At 40.0% G+C, this 25174-nt stretch overlaps 1 protein-coding gene across 1 annotated transcript in view; it reads left to right on the top strand.

Annotated features, from left to right (window-relative positions):
• Positions 1–24004, top strand: part of dstyk (dual serine/threonine and tyrosine protein kinase) — a 28496-nt gene extending 4492 nt beyond the window's left edge. Inside the window, exons 2-14 of the mRNA XM_026167920.1 lie at positions 846–1255; positions 9194–9688; positions 9845–10040; positions 14481–14719; positions 15695–15778; positions 15885–16061; positions 19109–19238; positions 19635–19791; positions 20304–20436; positions 20579–20692; positions 22451–22565; positions 22687–22821; positions 23376–24004. Of these exons, the coding sequence (XP_026023705.1) occupies positions 846–1255; positions 9194–9688; positions 9845–10040; positions 14481–14719; positions 15695–15778; positions 15885–16061; positions 19109–19238; positions 19635–19791; positions 20304–20436; positions 20579–20692; positions 22451–22565; positions 22687–22821; positions 23376–23563 (2573 nt within the window). The 3' untranslated portion in view covers positions 23564–24004. The remainder of the gene's footprint in view (positions 1–845; positions 1256–9193; positions 9689–9844; positions 10041–14480; positions 14720–15694; positions 15779–15884; positions 16062–19108; positions 19239–19634; positions 19792–20303; positions 20437–20578; positions 20693–22450; positions 22566–22686; positions 22822–23375) is intronic.
• The last annotated feature ends 1170 nt before the right edge of the window (positions 24005–25174 follow it).

The raw sequence follows: 25174 nt of genomic DNA, 5'->3' as shown, positions 1-25174 counted from the left end.
GCTTACTGTGTTTCCGCCTGTAAACACATATTAATGACAAGTGGTTAGTCAATTAAAAATCATTTAAATTTTTATTTTATCCAAGTTGGAAATTAAAACGCAAATCTTAAAGCTTCAAAACGGGGTTTCTGAAGCCAGTGGATGACATCATGCTAGTTACATCCATGTTTTTCTACTTTCTATGCATCTAAGATGACTGTAACATCTAACAAATGGTAGGTAAAGTTGAGATGTCTAACTGATTGGATTTTTTAAAGGGATGCCGATAGCAATATTTAGTGTAAGATAAGATTTTCTTACAGTTACACGAAACAAACACAAAAAGTCAGGTATTACTTGTTTATTGTTATTTGCTTTTTTTTAATGCTAGGGAATTGAGGAACAGCTTCTCTTTTAACAACATTCAGCTCTTCATTCTGCCTTTGAAAGCAAAACCAGTGCAAAATCCGTGCACAACACAATCTCATGGTGTTTTTTAGATGTAAAAAAAACCCCCACCATAAATGTTTGCTCAAACACACACAGCCAGTTTAATTTACAAGAGTCACCACTTTGACTCCTTGGTTTGATGCGTATCAAACAAGGGTAAAGTGAATGCAGGTTAATAGGACTACAGCAAAGTGATTTACCCATTACAATGACTGATATCTATCCGTCATGTCACATTAATTTTTCGCTGGCTAAACATTCAAAAACGCTGTGAGGAGGAGGTGAAAAACAGATAGCATGCTGATGCTGACACCTGTAGTGCCGACCAAGAGTTTCTAAACAGCTTACTGAGTCTAACTGTTTGTTCTACTATACTGATGTGGTTTTAGATAACATATCCTCTTCATGTTGTCCAGGTCAGCTCAGCTGCATCTCGTTCCCTGCTCACGAAGAAGAGTTCCTACGCAACAATGTGGGTGCTTCCCCCTACATCCTTGTGCTGGGCCAGAACTGCACTGCTCGCTACCAGCTGGTCAACAGCCTTCTAGGGGAGAAGCTGCTGCCACTGGGCGGTGAGGCTGGAGAGCCTTGTGAAGGAGTCCAGGGCACTGTCTGCAAGAGGAGGAAACTTTGTTTCACCCATGGGAGACAGACACGGCTCAGCTTGGCACTGCCTGGCCAGTATGAGCTGGTGCACCAGTTGGCGGCTAATTGTGGTCGCTGGGATACTGTTCCCAGGGAGGACTTGGAGATCCATGAGGAATATGAAGACCCAGCCCACAGGCTAGCAGAGCTGGAAATCACTCTCCACCACTCGCTGCTTCAGGTAGGCTTGAAACATGTGCAGATGTCGAGAATTAACTCTGTTTAACAGTAGAGAGGGTTTGCTTTGCTTTGCTAGCAATAAGTAAGACTCATTCCTAGGTGGTGTTGGACTCTGACAGGGTTCTCCTTTGTCAACATTTTTTTTAAAATAAATATTGTAAAGAGAATTTCAAGGCACAACCAATGTGCACATTTCCTCAAGCAGTGACCTCCAGCCCGTGGTGGGGAGTGTGCAACTAGGTGTGAAGTGTCTTTGAAGAGAATGAGCTGTTTAAATCCGAGGCCATGTCCCTCAGACAGAAAAGTGTGGCGTTCCCTCTCCGGGCCAGGAAAGAGTTTGAACGAAGGTGTGAGAGTTGAGCATAAAAAGCTGTTGATTTATAGGTTTATCCACGTTCTTGCCCTCAGTGATCACTACGATTGTAGATAAAGACTGAATTAATAAGATTGGAGATAGCAGCACGGATAATGAGTTTTGTTCTGAAGGGTGTTTGGGTGAGCCATTCATGAAAGGCTTAGAGTAGAGCTGATACTAGTGTTAATTGAATGGAGCCATTGTTGGTGGTTTACGGATCTGATTAGGATGCCTGCTAAGTGAGCTCAGGAGCATAAGTGATAGACGGCTAGATCAATTTTTTTTTACCCTCATAATTTAAATATGTAGTGTGACATGAACCCCTTTATGTGAGATTGGTGCCATATATGTTTCCCATTGATGTACGGTACACTATTGCACACAAAACTTTCTTTTCTTTTTTTTTTTTTTTTTTTTTTAAGTAATTTGAAGTGAAAACTATTGATCAATACAGTCGTGTTTACTAGTCCTTTTACAGAAAAGTAAACTAGGATAGTAAGAATATCCTGAAACGTTTTGTCAATGAAGTTTTTCTTGAGGAGCATTTTAATTTTGTGGTCAACCCGCAAAGGCTGATGTTTCAGACATTTAACTGGCCAATTCTGTTCCGTCTGTTATCAGCAGAGTGGATTTAAGCTGTTCTGCCGTTATCAGTTAGACTTTAACACAATAAACTGGCATTAGGTAATGCAATGCACTTTTTATACCCGTGTGGTTACTTGTTTAATGGAATCAATATAACAATAAACATAATCATCGTCATAATTTACAACCTTTCATAAACAAACATGCGTTTCTTTCAAGAACCATTTGACTCCAAAGCTTCGAGCGGTTGTGTAGTTATTGTTGTAAAGTTCATTAGGGTGAAGGCAGGTGATTTTGTCTGATTCTTGATTGAAAAGGTTTTGGTGAATCTGGTGTGAGCAGATTTATGGAAAATGATCATAGAGTCTATTGTTACACGTTATAGACTTCTAGTAGAACATGATATACAGGGTGGGCCACTTATATGGATACACCGTAATAAAATAGGAATGGTTGGTGATATTAAAGTCCTGTTTGTGGCACATTAGTATATGTGAGGGGCAAACTCCTCAAGATGGGTGGTGACCATGGTGGCCATTTAGAAGTCGTCCATCTTGGATACAACTTTTGTTTTTTCAATAGGAAGAGGGCCATGTGACACATCAAACTTATTGGTAATGTCACAAGAAAAAACAATTGTGTGCTTGGTTTCAATGTAACTTTATTCTTTCATTAGTTATTTACAAGTTTCTGACCACTTATAAAATGTGTTCAATGTGCTGCCCATTGTGTTGGATTGTCAGTGCAACACTCTTCTCCCACTCTTCACACACTGATAGCAACACCGCAGGAGAAATGCCAGCACAGGCATCCAGTATCCGTAGTTTCTGGTGCTGCACATCTCGTATTTTCACACCATAGACAATTGCCTTCAGATGACCCCAAAGATAAAAGTCTAAGGGGGTCAGATCGGGAGACCTTGGGGGCCATTCAACTGACCCACGACGACCAATCCACTTTCCAGGAAACTGTTCATCTAGGAATGCTCGGACCTGGCACCCATAATGTGGTGGTGCGCCATCTTCTGGAAAATCTCAGGGAACGTGCCAGCTTCAGTGCACAAAGAGGGAAACACATCATCATGTAGCAATTTCAAATATCCAGTGGCCTTGAGGTTTCCATTGATGGAGAATGGACCCACTATTGTACCCCATATACCAAACCAAACCATCACTTTTGTTGTTCCAACAGTCTTGGAGGGATCCATCCAACATGGGTTAGTGTCAGACCAATAGCGGTGGTTTTGTTTGTTAACTTCACCGTTCACATAAAAGTTTGCCTAATCACTGAACAAAATCTTCTGCATGAACTGAGGGTCCTGTTCCAATTTTTGTTTTGCCCATTCTGCAAATTCTGTGCGCCGATCTGTGTCATCCTCATTGAGATGCTGCAGTAGCTGGAGTTTGTAAGGGTGCCATTTGTGAGTAGCTAATATCTGCCAAAGGGATGTTTGACTAATGCCGCTCTCCAGTGACATGCGGCGAGTGCTACGCTGTGGGCTCTTGCTGAATGAAGCTAGGGCAGCCACTGATGTTTCTTCATTAGTGACAGTTTTCTTGCGTCTACGTTTTGGCAAATCCAACACTGAACCAGTTTCACGAAACTTAGCAAGTAGTTTGCTAACTGTAGCATGGGAGATGGGTGGTCTCGTAAGGTGTCTTGCATTGAAATCTGCTGCAATGACCCGGTTACTGCGTTCACCAGATATCAACGCAATTTTGATCCGCTCCTCACGTGTTAACCTCTTCGACATGTCAATGGCTGTGAACAAAGAGAAACTTGTAAATAACTCATGAAAGAATAAAGTTACGTTGAAACCAAGCACACAATTGTTTTTCTTGTGACATTACCAATAAGTTTGATGTGTCACATGGCCCTCTTCCTATTGAAAAAACAAAAGTTGTATCCAAGATGGACGACTTCTAAATGGCCACCATAGTTACCACCCATCTTGAGGAGTTTGCCCCTCACATATACTAATGTGCCACAAACAGGACTTTAATATCACCAACCGTTCCCATTTTATTACGGTGTATCCATATAAATGGCCCACCCTGTAGTGTGAAAATGAAATTACACTAGCTTGACTTCGATCGAGTTTGCAGGCAGAACTCTCTTGAGCTCCTGCCACAGCATTTCAGTCAGGTTGGGTTCATTGCAACACCTTGAGTCTTTTCTTTTTCAGCCATTCTGGGGTAGTTTAGCTGCTGTGTTTGGAGTCATTACCCTGTTGACCAACCCTGTTGATCCATATTTTTGATCAAGCTTTAGCTATTGGATAGATGGCCTCCAGTTTGGCTTTAGAGTACGTATACAGAGGAGTTCATGGTTGACTCAACACTTGCAGGGTGTCAGGGTCCTGTGATTGCAAAACAAGCCCAAATCATCACCCCTCCACCACCGTGCTGACACTTGTTATAAGGTGTTCATGCAAATATGCTGTGTTTGGGTTTTTTCCTAACATGGTTCTGTGTATCATGTCCAAATATCTCAGTCTTGTGATTTGTTTGGATGCAACTTTTGCAAACATAAGTCATTAAAGAAAAAAGCCTTTCTCATGGTTACCCTTCCAAACAAGCCACACTTGTTCAGTCTTTTTCTAATTGCACTATCATGAACTTTAACATTTAACATGGTCACTGAGGCCTGTAGCGTCTGAGATTGTAGCTCTTGGATTTCTTGCAATATCTCTGAGCATTGCGCAGTTTGACCTTGGGGTAAATTTACTGGAAAGACCGCTCCTGGGATTATTGGGAGCTGTCTTTAACATTTTACACTTGTGAATTATCTTTCTTAACATTTGGAAATGGCCTTAAACCCCTTAGATTGATGGGCAGGAAGAGTTGCTTCTCTAAGATCATCGCTAATGTCTTTCCTCCCTGGCATTAACACAAACCCAAATGCTCCAGACTTATTAACTGCCAGAACTTCAGCTTTTATAGAGGTGCTAACATTTGTTGTTGATCAGTTAGTCAAGTGTATTTCATTATCAGCACCTGGCTGATGCTGACCCGGGAAAATAGGAATTTAGCGTTTTGGTTTAGTTTTTGTTTAAAGTAATATATATATATATATATATATATATATATATATATATATATATATATATATATATATATATAAGTTTTTGTTCATATCAGGTTTTGATTTAAATGAACTTAGAGCCTGGTAAAGATAACGTTTTTGCTTTAATTTTTCATCATGTGGAAAAATGATGAAACAGTGCTTTGATTACGGTTTATTTCAGTCGTGAAATGCATTTAAAAAAATTCAGTGTGTACTTATATTTTGTGAGCTGATATTTATTGTTCTCCTTTTTTCTTTTTTCTTTTTCCCTTCATGGATCGATTTATTCTTTTCATCATTGTCTCCTGTTTGAATTAGCTTTTGCTCACGTGGCTTAGCTCATAAACAGATTACTGAGCAGAGCTGATTATTTCTTGTGCTGTTCGTTTTTTCACTTGATTTGTGCTGTTGTTTAGGCATGCAGTGTTTCACCAGTGTTCCACGCTCTGCGGTCGTGTGACCAGAAAATCACAGAATCTTGAGAAAATTAAATGATTTGGTTTGGTCTGTGAATTGTAGTCATTTCTTATAATGCTTGACACATGGAAAGGCCTCCCAAAGGATCCCAGATCTCCAGAAACTAGGCCTGGCTTTTCCAGCCCACCCGCCCAACCCCCTTACGTAATGCTACTGGTCTGGTGTGATTCACATGACTAGGTCATGTAAAAAAACAGATCTCAAACCCTTTGGTGTGGTACAATTGCCATGGTTACAGTTGAGATCTGGGACACTGGGTGTTCATATCACTAGGAAAAATATTTTGTTGTGTTTTGTTTTGTTTTCAATGGCATAGATCAGCATTTGATGTGGGCTGTGCTAATAAAAGAAGATCCATTAAAAACTTTTCTTTAAAAAATCCAATAGTGTTTGGGTTTATACACACACATCAGAATATGCGTGTGGGAGAAAAACACAACAGACAGAGATAAATCCCAATCGTGTTAATTTGTAAGTACCAAATTAAAATTAATTTAGCGGCAGTTTAGTATTTTACAGATTAATGTTTGAAGGAAAAACCTCGATACTGAAAACAAAGGCGGTTGTTACAAATCTCCGTTTACTTTCATGTGTGACTGGAGGGCATGAGATGTGCCTTATTGTGACCTTAGAAGCTGAAATAGCTGACATATTTTTCAGTAACGATTCAGATTCAGTAAAAAAATTAAAGACAAAAGGATCAGTGTGATCTCGTATTGTATGCATTTGATTAACTACACTTGAAGAAAATGAAATCCACTTTCTTCAAACCAGACAACTAAAGCAGCCCAGTGCTTTATGTCTCTGCTGAACGAAGAGCAGAGAATAAGAAATAAATGGAGGCACAGAATCTCTCTGCTGGCTGTGGTATTCACACACTCCTGCCATAGAGGAGGCCAGCAGATGAGAGCTCAGTTGCTAATTGGCCCTCACTTCATCCCGGGGTATTTACGCATGCCTCCTGCTTCAACTTAACTGCAGTCTAACCATGTTGACATATGAAGGTGCTAATCTACCACCATGTTTCTAAAAATTCTTTTGAGGTATATAATCCAATATGTTTACTGCCACACTTCTGCAGACTCTTATGAACAAGTGCGATTTTGCCAGTCACCCTTAAAATATGCATTTAGGAGAAGTTTATAATTACTTTATATGATTGTTTCTCTTTGCTGTGTTTCTTTGTAGAAGCCCAGTCTAACGTGGGCTTTGAAGTCTTATTAAACCTGAACAGTAACATCTAAATACCCTACAGGCTTCCTCTTGAAGGGTTGTTATTGAAAACAGGCTCCATTAAGGCAATTCAAACATTGTATTGATTTTGATTGGTTGCAACCAAATGTTTGCAGGCTATCTTTGTTCCAAAGAGACTGCTCAGACGGCCTCGCTGCTTGTTTCTTGGAGACAGGACTGACTGTCTCCTTTGTGTAGCTGTTGGTCATTTCTGCCTTTTTTCCCCCCCTCTGGCTTTTTTTTTTTTCTTCTTCCTCCACCCCGTCACAGTCTCTCCTTCTATTTTTGTAAATGTCGTAAATTATTAAGGGTTAAGAAAATCTTTTTGCATTAATTTTTTTTCTGCCCTGTCACAGCCATTCCCAAGACCACTACAAATATTTATGTGCCATGATGTGTTCAGAATTAGAAACGGTCTGTGACGTGTCGTTTCTTTCCCAGAGGGAAAGCTCTTTGAACATCTTGTGGCATGAATTGTAGATTGTATTTAACAGGAGTTTGTCGTGCTGGTATTTGAGGTCATAAGGTTAATGGCCGAGTTAGAGCCTGACTAATAGCAGTCCATTGGTTAATGATCGGGAATTAACCAATTACAGATTGGTATCGGTGTATTTGCCTTTTGATTTGCACCAATATGGAAGCTTGTACTTGCTGCCAAACCTAATGCAGAAAAACAGGCTTGGACAGTTTGCAGTGTGGCTTCAGCTTTTGTTCAGTTCTCTATTAGCAGGGCACATATCACAGCCGAGCAGTAGGCAAGGGTTCAAATATTTGGTGAGAGTAGCTCTTTAGTTTGTTTTGTACACTGGGTTTTAGCAACCAATCGTGTTTAAGCAGGCATTTTGTTACATGTTGAGAAAAAGATGAATTCCAGTTGCCAAAATGCAATCTCGAAGTCATCATCATCTGATAGTGTTTTATTAGCTCTTTAATGTTCATCTGCATTTGTAAACTAGCCAGTGCACAGCACCGCATCTTGGTTTATACTTGCGGAAAGGAGCATGCGCAAAAAGTGATGCCACGTCAGCTGAAGTGCTGGTGTGCCGCTACACTTTGGTGTTATCTTGACGTGCACATGACACCGCAGGTTGAAGACATAAATGTAAGGCACGCCTGCCACGGCTGCAATAGCTTGGGAAAAAAACTTTTGAAAAAAGAAGACATTTAAAAGACTGTTTCAGCTTTTTTTTTTTTTTTTTTTTTTTTTTTTAAATCTATGCCCTACACCAGCACCCATGAGACACCTATAGTGGGGTAAATAATCATTTGATTCCCTGCTTACAAAGGGTTGCATTGATGTCAGAGAACCCTGATTTTAGTTTCATCTGACCACATCACTTTCTCTCAAGCCTTCTCTGAATCATTTAGATGTTCACTGGAAAGCGGAGACTGCGCCTGTACATCTGCCTTCTTGAGCAGTAAGACCCTGTGGGTCCATTACAGCATGATGTGTTACCATTACTGTTCTTGGTGACTGTGGTCCCATCTGCCTTCAGATCATTTACAAGCTGCTCGTGTGTGGTTTTGGGCTGATCCACCACTTTTCCCATGACCATGCTCACCCTATGAGGCAAGGGTTTGACGTTGTTTGACCTATGATTTGGCCCATGATGGTGGAGATGTTTAAATAGAAGAAACTGATCCTATGGACAGGTGCGTCTTATATACATAATGAGTTGAGATCATGAGTATATATAATTGATTGACTGTAATCTGTGGGCCACATAGCGAGACAGCCAATCAGTGGGATCCAGAAGTCTGGCTGTAAGGGGATTTACTTTACTTATTTACTCATAGTCACTTTGTTTATCGGCCTTTTGTTTGGTGCCAAGCAGAGGTTGAACGAAGGTCTTATCTGAAGTTTTTTTTTTTTTTTTTTTTTCCCCTGATACTGTTGAGTTTTTGTTTCACACATGGGAAATTGTACATATTTTATTACATGTACAATAAATAAGGTAACGCTGTTTTCTGTCCTTATTAGTTTTAATTAAATGACGCCAGTTTCGTCAGATATTTGTGAAATAAACCCGGCGTCATCCTTTTAGTAGTTTTTGTATTGCTAGATTTCACTAAAATGTAAATTTTTATTTAATTTGATTGAATTGTCTGTTTTCTAAAAAGATGAACACGTTGCCTGTAATGATGTCTACATAAACATTTGGTTTTAATAAGCGTCATATTGTTTTGTTTTTGTTTTGTTTTTGTTTTGTTTTCCCTCGTCAGGAAGCAAAGGTCATGGTGGTGCCTTGCCCAAGTGTCCAGCCCATAGAAGCAGCTCTGGAAGACTGCACTCACAATGTGATCCCAGTCATACTCTATGCCATCAACCAGGACTCCCTCAGCTCAGAACAGGTGGCACAGCTCTGGAAGGTCAAAGAGATGCTCTCCTTTCCCATCTGTTTTGTCCGTTTGCCTGACAGCGTTCCAGCAGCATCCCCAGAACGTGGCCGCCACACAGAGAAGGAGAAGAGCCCCCTTCACAAGCAGCTACTGTCACTTGGCTTTCTCAATAGCCCGACAGGAAACAGTTCCTGTGGCACCCCAACGCAGATGCCCACACCGGGCTCCAAGCCCCAGAGCATGTTGGGTGAATCTTTCGAAAGACCGCATCGGTTACTGGTGCCGTTTGCTCGCCAGGTGCTTCAAAATCAGCAGGTGGAAGCTGCCAGCCTGCTCAATGGACTTCACTGTCGGTGTCTAGATCTTTTTATCAACCAGGTCAGACAATGATGTTTCCTACTACTGTTCGTCTTTATTCATATGTTTGTATGTATTGCTCTACTGCTTCACAGTAGACACAGTCACTTGATGATTTTCTTGGTCACAGTGGGGGTCCAAACAGACCTTTGTCCTTTGTGCCTCACTTTCCTGCAGGCCTTTGACATGCAGAGGGACCTGCAGATAACACCACGCAGGCTGGAGTACACCCGCGAGAAAGAGGGTGAACTCTTCAACTCCCTTATGGCCATTGCTAACCGCAAACAGGAAGAGATGAAGGAGATGATAGTGGAGACACTCACCAGCATGAAAGAGCAGTTACTGGAGGATGCTGCCAACCTGGAGTTTACAGGTGAGCAGATAAGCACCGGTGCTAATAGACAGGCGTAGGATCTTTCATACTATAAGGGAAATGCCATCTCGACCTGTTTGTAAATGGTGAAATGCACAAAAGATTGCGACACAGATTACATCAAAGTATCTTGGTAATCTGATCGGCTTGTTTGTGTCTAAACTGTTTTTCAGATGTGATCACATAAACTTCTGGCAGATGTTGCTTAGCCTTGAAAAAGTATAAGGAAAACCACAACTAATGTTTTTATTGTTCATAGTGATGATGATGATGATGATGATGATAATAATGTTTTGCACCTCACCTCATCTGTAGTCTTTCTGTGTACGTCTGCACACACAATGTACAAGGTTGCTGTTTGAATGAGCATCGCAGAGGATGTGTTTTAACCTTAGCAGTACTGCGGTTTCCATGTCTGGTGTTTGTGGCTAGCATAGATGACTTGTTGATTTCTGTGGTTTTTGGTAATTTGACTCTGTGGCTGTTAGATGTCACCAAGCAAGATAAGGTTTTCTGTTTCTGAGGAAAAACTTAAAATATTTAATTGTGACTAATTAACATTAATATATCATTAATAGAGCCCCAGTATTTCTATTTGTGATTTGTATAAATGGAACATGTTTACGTTTCCATCTACAGGAGCCTGTTGTTGGGTTTTTGTTTGTGTTTTTTTTGTTTTTATTTATTTTCATATTTTTTTGAGGGGGGCGTATGGGTGTTGTTCGAGATGAATTTAATCACCCTGATAATATTTTTGGCTGAACACTGGCACACATGCATGCACGGTTTCATTAGTTAAATTAATTAAGTAGTTAAATTAAACTAATTATTCCTCTGATTACATGGTGCCATCCATCCATTTGTTTTTCCCCCAATTATCCAGTTTAGAGTTGCTGGGGGACAGTCCACTTTGTAAGGTATATAGAGCTGGGCGATATGAGATTTTTTCATATCACGATATGTTTTTTTCATTTCAGGCGATAACGATATCTATCACGATATAAGCCAAATAACTATATTTGTAAGATTTAAATGTGCCGTTGCTCACAAGTAAAATGTGAAAGAATCAGCAGCTTGTTTTTATTTAAATATTTATTTCCCATAATAAGTTCAACAGGGTAGATGTACTTAAGGAACATGAGTTTTTCAGATAAATAAAGGCAAATATTGCAAACTACACAAAAGGCAGCCGCTAAAGCGTTTAAGTTTCAAAATAGAACAAACAAAACAGACTAAATTGTCAATTCCACTTAGAAACAAAATATTAATTCTAAAAATAAATCTTAGTTTGTTTTACAGAAGAACAGACAAAAATGACTAACTTTTGTCAATATCAAATAAACTGAGAACTAAAAGGAAATTCTCAATCTCTCCTTGTTGTATAGCTTAGCTTTTCAAACAGTTTTAACAGTTACTTTAGTCTGACAAAAGCCGAATGACGAATTAGCGCTTCCAGTCAGAGACTGAGGCTACGTCCACACGTACACGGGTATTTTTGAAAACGGAGATTTTCCGTTTTCGTTTTAAAAAATAATCCCGTCCACACATAAAGGCAGAAATGAAGGAAAACGCTGCTATGAACATGCCAAAGCAGCAGGTGGCGCTAGATTCCTAACTGTGCAGAAATGTTGGCCAATCAGAAGTCTAGAAGCCTCGGTGGGAAAAAGTAAACAAAGCTGGGGCATAGAAGCAGAACCGAGTCGTATGTGTGGAGGGACAGTAACTGTGTGTATATGTAAGCATTTAAACACTGCAGAGAGTAGAATTAACAGTAACAGTATTGTAGAAATTCATTTCACCGAAACAATAACGTGGCGCACAGTGTGACGCATGCACCAGTTTATTGTATTTCCAGACTTGCTTTCGGCACAATTTACAGTGCACGCTACTCTGTTTTTTGTCAGACTTGAAATAGCCGAAATACCTTCACACTACAGAACTTCTATGGCTCTTCCGTTTGACAATCTCTCCGGCATTGGAACCATCATCTGTTTTCTCTTCGGTCACGCTCGGTTGATTTTTCTAGTCGGCACACTCATTTCCTCCATTACCCGCTGGCTGCTTCCCAAACAAACACACGTGCGGCTTGGCACTTGTGCTGTACTAACAAGTCACGCGACGTGACGCTGCGGCTGTGATTGGTTCGGCTCTGCGCTACTTAATTTGGATTGGCTGACCTTTTTTTTTTTTTTTTTTTTTTTTTTTTGAGGACAAGAGCGGCGAGGTCTATCGCGATAGCTTAATTTCTCTATCGAGTAAAAGTTATATCGCGATACATATCGTTATCGTTCTATCGCCCAGCTCTAAAGGTATACCATGTTAGGAGCAGATTGGACCCCTTCGCCCCAACTTGGGCATTCAGAACATCCTTAATTCTTCAATGCAAAAATTCAACAAGGTGCTAAAATGTTCCTCAGAGATTTTGGTCTGTACTGAAGTGATGGCGTCACACGGTTGCTGCAGATTTGTTAGCTGTGCATCCATGATGTGAATCCCCATTCCAAAACACCCGAAAGGTGCTCTATTGAATGAGATCTGGTACCTGTGGAGGCCACTGGAGTACAGTGAAACCAGTTTGAGATGCTTTGGACTTTGCAACATGTTGTGCATTCTCTGTAAACAATAGAGATGGTTAAGTGGGAAAATCCCAGCAGGTCAGCAGTTTCTGAAATACTTAAACCAGCTTGACTGACACCCAAAATCAGTCAGGCGAGTTTCAGTTTCACCTTTCTTCACGTTCTGATGCACCTTTTAAACTTTAGCAGGTCGTCTTGACTGTGTCTGCGTACCTAAATGCATTGGGTTACTGCCATCTGATTGGCTGATTAGAAATTTGTGTTGAACAGGTATACATACATGGCCAGTGAGTGTATCAGTGTTTACAGCCTACAAAGCCGGACTGTGCATAGTCTTTAGATACTTGCATAGATCTAAACAGATGTAACCAAGCCATCTGTGCTTCACAATCTGCCCCCAAAGTTTGGCACTGTCTGACTCAACATATTCAGAAAGAAAAGGCAGTCATTGCCTGTTGCTTTTGCTCCGGGTATGTTTGAGAAACAACTTCTCTTGGTTATCTGTAAAACATTGAGTAATACTCCGTGCAGGTGTTTTAACACTGAACCATTTCTTTTTCTTTTTTTCCCCTTTTAATCAGGAAATTGGCAACGTGCACTTTTTCCACCCATAACCTTATCATCAGTGTTGCAACATAAATAGATTTTTCTCCTCTGGAGAAAGATAGTAGAGATCATTGTTGAAACTACAGTAAGTCTGACACAATGCTTTGTACACAAAGGAGAAGAAGAACTGTTGGAAGCAGAATCCAGTGTAAAATTATATTGACAAGTTTGCAAACGCTATTGTGCCAACGTCAACCCTTTACTTTAATTACTTCAATTTAAAAAGTCCAGCTTGGCTCTGGATTGTCAGTTCATCAAATTAAAAAAATTAATTCAAAAATGTATTGAGTTTATCAAGAAATTACAGAGAAGAAAGTTTGGACAGTATATTAACTGAAACTTTCTCTTTCTAAAAAGGAAAAAAAAAAATAATTTGAATTTGGTACGTGGTGTTGTACGTCGGGACTATTGCACTGACGTTGAATTGTTTTATTTTTTTCATTTTAAAGCTTTATTATCTGTGATTTGGGCTGTTTTTAAACAAGTATGAAGAATTAAGTTCCTTGTTTATGCAGTTTCTACAGGCCTTCAAATCTGCTGCCAGACAATGAACATCAAAATATTTTAAGGACTTCATTCATCGTTCTATTTTAACTTAAACTATACTCTTGAGAGTCCATACTCATAAAATCATAGTATCAGGTAGTTTCTATAAAAATGAAGTTTAACTAGTTTTTTAGCTAATAGAATTCAGAACCTTTTCCCCGCTCCTACAGCACAATTAATGAGTGATAAAATGAAATGTGTGTTGGAGCTTGCAACCTTTTTTTCTTTCACCTTTCATCCAAAAACATGGGTGTTTTAAAATGTGTTTACACTTATTAATATTAGTGATGATCAGTAAAAGGCAAAATTTATAATATTTATAAGAATTTTTTAAGAATTATTTTTAATGCTGGATGATGATTAAAGTGTATGATCGCTGCTCGTCATCTTTGTTGGCTCAAACCCTGGAGAGTCAATCTACCTCCAAACAGCATGAAGAGTACCTGTGAGGTAGTTTGCCACCCTCTGGGGATGATTATTTTTCTTGTAGGAAGCGTTGTTAAGTTTGTTCTTGTGGAGAAACGTGATTTTCAACAAGTAGTCTTCGCAAAATCCGATGCAGTCATATAAATACTTTGAGTTGATCCTCCAGTACACATGTTGAGCATCAAACGAAAATCCAGTGACATCAGTTATTCAATATTTATTTGTCCTTATTGTTTACATGTGCCACACATTAACATGACAAACGGTGTTCTTTTACGTCAAATAGACGTCATCGTGACAACAAATGGAGAGCCTGTTACGTCAAAAGAGATAAAATCCTGCATCAACCAGATCCAGGAGCTGATAGTGGCCAGTTTGAATCAGGCTGTGGCGAATAAACTCATCAGCTCTGTGGATTATCTGAGGGAGAGCTTTGTAGGAACTCTGGAGCGATGCCTCAACAGTCTGGAGAAGTCCAACTTTGATTCTTCTGTTCACAATATCACTTCTGATCATCTCAAACAGGTGGGTGAGAAAGGAGGCTAATGTAACATGTTTGTGTCAAGAAATGTAAGGTGTGAACACTAATCGCATATAAAAATGTCAAGTATTTCATTAAAGCTTAAAGGGGAAACTTTACTGAAGGGCCAACAGGAACAATGGTCTTTTCCACTGCAGAAAGAAAGTATCTCCTGTTGGGTTGTGGACTTCTGAGGGCCTCTAAAGAAACAGGAATTAAACCTAAAACCATCACAGTTTTGAAAGCTCATTTTCAGAAGCACAACAAAGATGTGTGACATCCGGTGTCTCTGGTTTGCTTCTCTCTTCTTTTATATCACTGTTTTTACCCCTCAGCCTTTATTGTTGTTATGTGGGCGAGCGGGGTGAATGCGATGGTGACGTAGGATTTTGAATTTATACCGCAGATGTGTGTACTAGGATGTGTCTTTTATGTTTTCTCAGTTCAAACGTTTGAAATGTTTTCTATGTTCTATTGCGAATAAAATATGAGTTTGAGATCTGCAAATCATTCTTTTTTTAATATTTCACACAGCACCTCAATTCTTTTGGAATTGGGTTTGTGGTTTTGGTTAAGATGCACTCTTTTGGTGACTTTATCTTTTGTAGAGCGCCCGTCTACAGTTTAATTCTAATATTCTTGTCTTTGAGTCTGACAGATACAGTTATTCATACTTTGTGCTGTGTTGTTGAACGGTGTCACTGTCAAAGCTGTTGCTGCTGTTACATCACCACATTAGGTGAGTGGATGTTACACAGTGGAACAGAGCAGCCTGTTCTGTGAACTTGTGCCTGATTGAGTTCCTGAAGTGGAAAAGTGGTTTCTCACATGTTATTTGAGATGTTTGTTTTTTTGTTTTATTTTGTTTTTTACACAAAAGTAGAATAATGAGCTTGTATTAGTCATGCTAGAAGCTTTTTAGACTCACAGATTGTCTTAAAATTTGGGTTTTGTGCTAACCCTTTTCTCACCTGTCACAGCTGTTAAATGCTGCCTATCACGTAGAGGTCACCTTTCATTCTGGATCTTCTGTCACGAGACTCGTTTGGGAGCAAATCAAACAGGTCGGTGTCTCAAACATTCACACAAATCATTTTTAAAGTACTCGGACTTCTGATGAGATGGCTATGTTTTTCCCTTTTGATATGAGTCTCTTCTTCTTCCTTGCAGATAATCCACCGGATAACGTTTGTTAACCCTCCTGCCATCACTCCAGAGTGGAAGCGCAAAGTGGCCCAGGATGCCATCGAAAGTCTCAGCGCTGCCAAACTGGCCCGAAGTATCTGCTCGCAGTTCAGGACCCGGCTCAACAGCTCCCACGAGGCTTTCGCGACATCTCTGCGTCAGGTTAAAACCTTCTCTTTTGCTTTAGCTGCACTTTTCTTTCCTATTCCTACAAATACTTTCCCCTGTATGATCTTAAATATACGTAAAAAACTGTCAATGAAATGGTGATGATTCAATAAAGGTTGACTACTCACCAGTAACTCTCACTGCAGTCAAAAAAATGTTGGTTTTAAAGTAAGGCACCACCTCCAGGGCAGTGAGGCTGTGAAACTAGAGCTACCGCTGGTGTATAGGGAAAAATCGTGACCACAGCATCTACACATTGTTGTTTGTTTGTTGAGCAGCAGAGATGAAAGTGCCGTGTGATGCTGCGGTATGCCTTATGAGACGTTTCCTGGAGCTCTCACATATGCAGAGAGGTATTTGGGACGGCTCTACTATTGTTTGTGTAACATTAGCAGCTGGTTTCACAGGGAGTCAAAAAATGCGAGAGCTGGGAGCAATTCACAGCAGCTTCTTTGAAAGCCCATTCTCTTTAGCAGCTGCAAGACTAAAGGCTGCTAACCGCACAGCTCGAAAATGGACAATTTATTAAATCAGTGAAACTTATTTAAATACCACTTTTCACAGATACAAATCACAATAAAACAAGAAGTAAAAATGTAAAATAACAATGTCAAACAATCGAATATAGCATAAAACAACAAATTAGTTATTTAATCAGATTCACTGTTATTATTTTTGTATTTATGCAATTGGCATGCATGGCGTGGACATCCCTCCATAAAGCCCCCAACAGATGAGTGATGGTATTTATCACATGACAGACAGTGTGGGCCACATCAGTGTCTCCATTATCATGCAGTTACACAAATACAATGATTTATTGTGACGGAAGAGGAGGTGATGTTGGGTGAACATAACTAATTGAAAATAAGGTTATTTATGCTTCTGATCCACTTGTCGAGTGCCGTGGAAACCAGCTGACTAAAATAACATCATACGTGTGTCACGTTCCTGTTGGAGCGACCAGAAAAACAAGCAGGACATCGGCGAATAACGGACATTAAAACGCAGGCTTGGTGTGATATTCAGGATTAGTAACACTTGAAAGTCTGATAAGGTATTGTTGTCACCTCACCAGACAGGTGGGCGAGCTGCGTGGACTCCCAGCTTTGTGAATTCAATAACTCAAGAACACAGCAACGTAGGATTTTCAAATTCATACCAAGGGTGTATCTACTAAAAATCTCCAATAAGTTTGAATCTTGGTGACCTCGACTTCATTGTCAAGATCACAGATGAAGTTTTCTGAAAATCTTGTGAATGCGATAACTCGTGAAGTTACCTAAGATGTTCAAATTGATGTCATGGTTTTTTACAACGGTGTGTAATGGCCTTTGTGCCGAAAAGAGCACACGACGATGATACTCGGCACTTTACACGAGCCCCTAAGGTGATTTCACTTACAGACTACAGACCTGTAATTTTTCCCATTACTGAGCTGCATCTGGGAATCGGTAGAATCAGATATCAAACTATCGGCAATTTTTCAGCTTCTTGGTGCAAAATATGGATGACCTCCAGTCCCACCGATTCTCAGAGATTCTCACGTTAAGCAACACGTTACAGCTTGCAGCTCCAAACTTTTCCTTTTTCTTATTTGCTTAAATACAAAGCTCATACTTCACATACATGAGTAAATAAGAACCGAGAAAAATGTGTTCTTTATACAATCAAGCATTTTTTTTAATCACTCTAATTGTTGTGAATTTTTTCCTGCAGATGTCTTTTAATAATCTCAGCTTGTCTCGTGATTTATTTACGAGACAAGCTGAGATTAGCATAGTTCTGTCTTTAGCTGCAAAGCTGCCTTGTGTTGAATATATGAACAAATCTAGCTTACTCTGTTGTTGTTGTTGGTTTTTTTTTTTTTAAATTGTTGTTTATTTTGTTTTCTGGCTCAGAATCGGCCTGTGGGGAACATTGGATAAACAGAAATGTCTTTTCTGGTTGAGCTGATGAAACCCCAATTAACAAAACTGGTTAAAAAATAATTTCATTACAAGCCGGGAGGGGAATTTCCTCTGGAGCTGCATGAATTGTCTTTGAGTTGGAACCAAAAAAATTCCACAATGCAGGAAAAACCCTGATGTAAACAAATAAGTAATTTAATTTACTTAACAACATTTGAACTTGCAGTATTTTATTAGTTTGGTAATAGTTAATAGTGAGCTGTTAGTGGTGACCAGACCGTGTAGATTAGAGCTGCTTACTGTTGCTCTCTGGTTTAAAAAAAAAAAAAAAAAAAAGAGGAGTGAGTCGGTGAGCTCCTCTGCGCTGACCTCTGACAAATGACGTCACATAGCCATAGGGGTCAAAACAGCTGGCCAGGGGTCACTGAGAACTTCAGGGCCAGCTAGTTTTCCATGGTAGTATCTCACGCTTTAATATAAAAACAACATACAGATGGATTGAGATTATTGAATCCAAAAACATGTGGTCAGAGCTGTACTGATGTACAGGGTGTGCAAAAAGGACAAATTTTACATTTTCTTTAGTCACAAAACCACAAAAACCTTTAGTTGAATCTACAAAAATGGTAACGATAACCCAGTTTGACAGACATAAAATAACATTTTGTACTAATAAGATGATTCACCAAGGCTGTTAGTTGAACCTTGGTATATCTCAGCATGGTGTGATGTGGTGTTCTTAAAAGAAACGGAGGAAACTTAAAATGTGTAATGAGCTGCTTGTGCTCATGCTTCTGTAGAGAGCAAAGCAGTCTTTGACTCATGTTAGTGCGACTCTTTTGAGACCAAACTTGTTTTACTATGAAGGAGAAAGTTCTTGGGCCAAACAAACATGATGGGTGGCTCAATGAAGCATTCATCAGCTCTGTACATGGACTCTGTTAGTTAAAGGGCTGTGCTTACATTAAGTTTAAACCTTTAGAGAGGAGCCTCTCTGCTGGCTTTTTTTCCCTACAAAAATAACTGGTTAGTAACTAATTTTGGAAAATGTTATTGCTAACGAATGAGATCAGCCATTTGATATGTCCTAATGCAGGGCATGAGTTGTTACACCATGTGTTGTGTTTGCAGCTGGAGGAAGGGCACACAGGTCGTCTGGAGCGCACCGAGGACCTGTGGCTGCGTGTGAGGAAGGACCACGCCCCTCGACTGGCCCGCCTGTCTTTGGAGAGCCGCTCTCTGAGGGATGTGCTGCTGCACGGTGAGTCACCACCGAATTCCTCTGTCGTTCCCACAAATGGGCACAGCGCACTCACACGTTTCTGCTAACTGTGGCTCCGTCAAGTTCTAAATCTGAACTTAACTAATTTAACTCCAAGACGTGTCCCTGCTTGAATGAAAAGTATAAATTTTAGGTCATGGGGGAAAAACACAGGGAGACTTTCCACTCCCAGTAGATGAAACTGTACAGTGAAGGTCACTGTATATTTGAGTGTGAGTACACTACTTAAAAATAGGCAAATCTAATTTAGAAACACAATAAGTGACTGGTTAAAATACTCAGACACTGGCAAAGTTTCAGACTTAGCTTCAAAGCTGCATTTATAAACACAATCTTATTATCTGCAATTCTTTTTCTCTCTCTCTCTTCTCACAGGCAAGCCCAAGCTCGGGCGGGAGTTGGGCCGGGGTCAGTACGGCGTTGTGTATTTGTGTGACAGCTGGGGAGGACACTACCCATGTGCACTAAAGTCCGTGGTCCCGCCTGACGATAAACACTGGAATGACCTGGCTTTAGAGTTTCACTACACACGGTGAGTTATTAGGAACAAGTGTTTGAACACAGTCGCGTCTTCACACCAAACAGCTGGCTCCAAATGCATCGCAGCTTTACTCGCGCTCAGCAGCTGTGACTAAGAAAGTTTCTCAGGCAGCAGGTGCATTCATCAAGAGCAGAGCTCTGCTTATAGAACATGACAGGCTGCTTGTTTTCAAGGCCAAACTCCACCCAGCTTATAGAAAAGTAGTTTTGGCTGTTGAAGCCTTGAGGCTCTTTTGTGTCATGTCAGTGTTTATTTTTAAAGGTGACAGCATGAGTTCGTTAGCACAGTTAATGCTTGTGCGCTATAACCTCCTCAGCTCTGAGGAATTCTGGAATCTCCAAAACTTTGCAGAGGCGAATTTATCAAAGGCAAACAAGATTGACTTCAAGATAACAGAAGTATAAGCAGAAGAAGGTGGACGGGGGTGAGAAGTAAACATTTTATGATTTTATAGCTAAAATATGTTTTCCCTCCCCTTTCTTTGGGTGTGTGCGTCTCCTCAGGTCACTGCCCAAACATGAGCGGCTGGTCGACCTGCACGGCTCTGTGATCGATTACACCTATGGAGACGGCTCCAGCATATCTGTGCTGCTTATCATGGAGCGGCTGCACCGAGACCTCTACACAGGCTTGAAGGTGACTCGATAAAGCAGCGAATAACAGAGATCTTAGGTCATTGTTTTATAGGAGCAGCTCCGTACTCTTCTACTCTGCTCTTTACATCCTGTTAAGTCTCCGGTTTCTCTCTCTCTCTGTTGTTTTTGTTCGTCCCTGCCAGGCTGGTTTATCACTGAAGGAGAGACTGCAGATTGCTCTGGATGTGGTGGAGGGGATCCGTTTCCTCCATGGTCAGGGTCTCCTGCACAGAGACATAAAGCTAAAAAATGTTCTGGTAAGTTCAGATCAGCTGTCAGTTAGACCGGCTATAGTCTGTGACTGTGTAGCTCTATCAGAACTCTATATTATCAAAGTAGCCCACGTTCATAAAATACATGGCACAGTTGATCTGAATGACACCTTTCCAAGCACAGAAGAAAATGCACTCCATAGGTTCAGCATCATACAATTACAATAATCTCTACATCGATTACTCACCTGTGATCTGAGTCACAAATATAAACAGTCTGATTACACTAATAAAATGCAAACAGCTGTATGTCTGTTTCCACTGTGAATAATAGTAAATGGGCAGAGTGCTGACAGAAAACCACCATAAAGGAAAATACAGCATGTCTCAGGTTTGCAAAAGACCACCTGGAGGTTCCCCACACAAAGTAAATGTAAATCTCAGGTTGCGTTGTTTGTGGGAATGCACAAACCGTCTGGACGGTAGTATGTTCAAGTGTTAGTGCAACAACAGGTCAGCAGCTTTTGGAAAATGCACTCTTACATCTGCTTGGGAAGATTCCCTCCTGTCTGCAAAAGAGGATGTGATCCAGTCTCTTAATGCTATAATGTTGAAGTGGGTCAGAGATGATCCTTCCTCTATTTCTTTGTGGAAATCTGTAATCTCAGAGGTTGTGAATATGGAAGAACGTGATCAGTGGAACGTCTGTTGATTTATAATCTGGAATTGAATAGATGACACGGATGATCGCCACCTTTTTGGTCTAAAGTACGTAGACTGGATTTATGGACTAGTTGTTGTATTTCACTATATAAAACGGGCCCTGTGCAAGTGCGGAGTATTGTCTCATTGCATTACTGATGTCACAGCTTCAGTTTAACAGCATCACTGTAGCGTTGTTAGTTTTTTGTAGTTTGTTCTTTTATCTTTCCCAAATTTAATAAACAGAATTGTGAGGAAAAATGAACAAAGCTTCATCCCAGCTCTGAAGTCTGTATTCAATGAGGAAACAGTTAATTCAGTGCACAAAATTAAATTATCAGAGTGGTTGTAGAGATGTTGTGGCATGGTCTGCCCAGGGTTAAATCAGGAAATCTCATAAATATTGGACAGCTTTGCAGGGAGAAATTTTCCTAAATTTGTCCTTTGTGTTGTGTTCGTTCTACAAGGAGCATCTGGTAGAGGTTGTTGCTGCTGAATGAGGTTCCACAAGTTAGTAAAATCAAGAGTTTTCTTAGTTTTTCCAGCCTTCACATTAAATGCATGTGATAATAAAAGTGTTCAACAGATGCAAGTTCAGTTTAATTGTTATTAGTGTAGTTTGATTTAACTCTGTTAATAGCTGTAGCCAACATTAGAACTACAGTTTCCAATCTTTATTTTAAACATTCAAGTAACAAGTGTTAATGCACATAAAAAAATGAATAAACATGAAATCAAAGAAAGCTTCGTATTTACATGGAAAAATAAGTTGACCCCTTCTTGTTTGGAAAAGCGTAGGAGGAATCACATGCTTGTTAATGCCTGCTCCTGTCTAGCAGATCTTGTATACCTGTTTTGATTATACAATTGAAAATATACACGCATGCTATAAATAAATATAAAATTACAGACTGCAGCACAATAGCTATGCATGCGTCCTACAGCTGGACTCTTACAACGAGCCATCTGTGTGCACGAATGCTCTCAGGTGACTGTAAACTTGGCCTTTGCATAAAGATCAGACCACATTTTTATGAGTGAAAATTTAAATACTGCAGTATTTTCTACTTGATTAGATAACCATCTTTTTGCTTTTTCTAGTTGGACAAACAAAATCGGGCAAAGATCACCGACCTGGGCTTCTGTAAACCAGAAGCCATGATGTCTGGCAGCATAGTAGGAACTCCCATCCACATGGCTCCAGAGCTGTTTACAGGTATGATTATGGGGCAGTGCATTAAAAAAAGAAAGAGTTATAAGAGCAGGAAGTCATAACTGCAGCTTGTTTTGTGTGTCAGGTTTTAACTTGTCTCCACTGTGGCATTGTCTCCCGACAGGAAAATATGACAACTCTGTCGACGTCTACGCCTTTGGGATCCTGTTCTGGTACCTGTGCACCGGTTCAGTGAAACTTCCAGAGGCTTTTGAAAAATGTTCCAGCAAGGATCAGCTCTGGAACAACGTTAAAAAAGGTAAACGGCCCTTTACCAGACTCTTTGAATCTTGGAGAATGCAAATCATAGTTCAGTTTGCGAATATGGGAGAGAGTTACGATGCATGCAATGAGATCATAATCCCAAAACAAAATGTACACTACAGTGCCAAAAGTATTCACTCATTGAATTCAGGTATTCTAGTCACTTCGACAACCACAGGTGTATAAAATCAGGCACGTAGGCATGCAGACTTCTTCTACAAAGTTAGTGAAGGAATGGGTCGCTCTCAGGAGCTCGGTGAATTCCAGCGTGGTGCCATGATAGGACGCCACCTATGCAACAAGTCCAGCTGTTTCCTCACTACTAAATATTCCACAGTCAGCTGTTAGTGGTATTATAACAAAGTAGAAGCAATTGGGAATGACAGCAACTCGGCCATGAAGTGGTAGGTCATGTAAGGAAGTGTAACTGTCACTGCTGAACACACAGATAATCTGTTGATTGTCAAACAGGGTGAATATTTGAGGAAATATTTGGATCGCTCGTGTTTCGGCCAGAGACTCACTTGTATCCATGTTGTCCTCCATCAGGCTCCAGACCAGAGCGTGTGCCTACTTTTGACGAAGAGTGCTGGCAGCTGATGGAGGCCTGCTGGAACGGGGACCCCTCCCAGAGACCCCTGCTTGGTATCGTTGAGCCGAGCCTGCAAAGTATAATGAAGCGGCTCTGCAACTGCAACTCGGAGCAGAAAAGCAGCAGCCTGGAGGACTCAAACTGAATACACTCCAGACAAACTAACACGTGTGTGATAGAGATACTGTTTGGAAAAGTATTTTTGTTGTATTTATGAAGAACGGAGCTGAACGGAGAATTTTGGAAAACCAGGCACCATTTACAAAAACAAAAAAAGGTGTCCAAGTTGACCTCCTTGTTCACACTTGTTGCATTTACATTATTTATGAGATGTTGACCAGAAGTTTGCAAATACGTGTTTTATTGATTGTGTAATTGATTTGTATACAAACTCTATTTGCTTGTTGCTGCACTGCTAATTGCTACTTTGTCATAGAAATGTTACTAGGTTCAAAGTGTTTTAAAAGTAGTCCATTCCCAGTATTATGAAAAAAATATAAAATTAATTTTAGATTGTATTTAAACTGAACATGTCTGTCTATACAAGCACATCTTTTTTTAAATAAAATTATCTGTTACAACCAATCAATCCTGTCGCAGACTCATTTTTAACTCAATTTTAGGAAACAAGTTTTTAAGAAGTTTTTAGTAGAAATGGACTTTTGGGGACATTTTCTTGCGTCTCATGCTGATGCAAAGGCAAAGCTGGAGACCCTAAAGGCTCATCACCAACCTTTTATTAAAAAAAGAAAGGAAAAAAAAAAAGGGGGGAAGGGATAGCTCAGTAGGTAGAGTGGTGGCCCCATGATCGGAAGGTCGGGGGTTCAACTCCACTGAACGGCTACCCTGAGGGTACCCCTGAGCAAGGTACCGTCCCTACACACTGCTCCCCGGGCGCTGCATTGGTGGCTGCCCACTGCTTCACTAGGGAACTATTTCCCTATGGGGACTAACACATACACATTATTATTATTATTATTATTATTATTATTATTATTATTATTACATTATCCAGTATTGAAAGTCTGTTTTACAACTGATTGTTAAATATTCTTATTGGTTTTTAATGTAACACTTTTTTTCTTTCTTGCATTTGAGGACTTTTCTCAGGGAAAATTATAATTCAAATGTTTAATAAGCAGTGTTTTTCGGATATATTGAGTTTGTGCATTCATTTCAGAAGCAGCTGGAGCTCCAGACAGAAAGCAGGTAAAGAGCATTAGCACCATCTAGTGGGCTACAGCCTTGAGTTGTAATATTGAGAGACAAGTTTGGACAGTTACGGGTGACTCGTGACACAAAGCTCATACAGTACATGATAAGAAAACAAACAAAATTCATCCAGCTCCATTTAAAAGTCTTAACCTAGTCTCTCAGAAAAGTTTCCTAATATATTATAAATAATAAACAGATTAAAATATCTGAGTGATGAATCACCAATAACTGCAATCATACTTTCCATCAATTTTGTTTTTAGAATGATTATTTTAGCCTTTATTGGACAGAGGTCAGTCAAACCCAGGCCAATTGTGGTCACCTGTGCAAACAAATGATCTATAAAAACACCTTTTATGTCTGTTTTGTGGTAGTTAAATCTTAAGTTAACCTGCTTGTCATCAGACCATGGTTCACGACCAGATCAGGATATTTGGTGTTACCGTATATTTTTATTTCGGTATAAACTTGACTATGCGTCTGTTTTTAAATACATAAACACAAATCTGGCTTTTTTTTTTTTTTGGTGTCTGTTGTTTTA

Source organism: Astatotilapia calliptera, chromosome 5 (genome assembly GCF_900246225.1).
Source record: "Astatotilapia calliptera chromosome 5, fAstCal1.2, whole genome shotgun sequence".
In the NCBI taxonomy this organism is placed as follows: domain Eukaryota; kingdom Metazoa; phylum Chordata; class Actinopteri; order Cichliformes; family Cichlidae; genus Astatotilapia; species Astatotilapia calliptera.
This window is presented reverse-complemented; position numbering and strand designations above follow the sequence as displayed.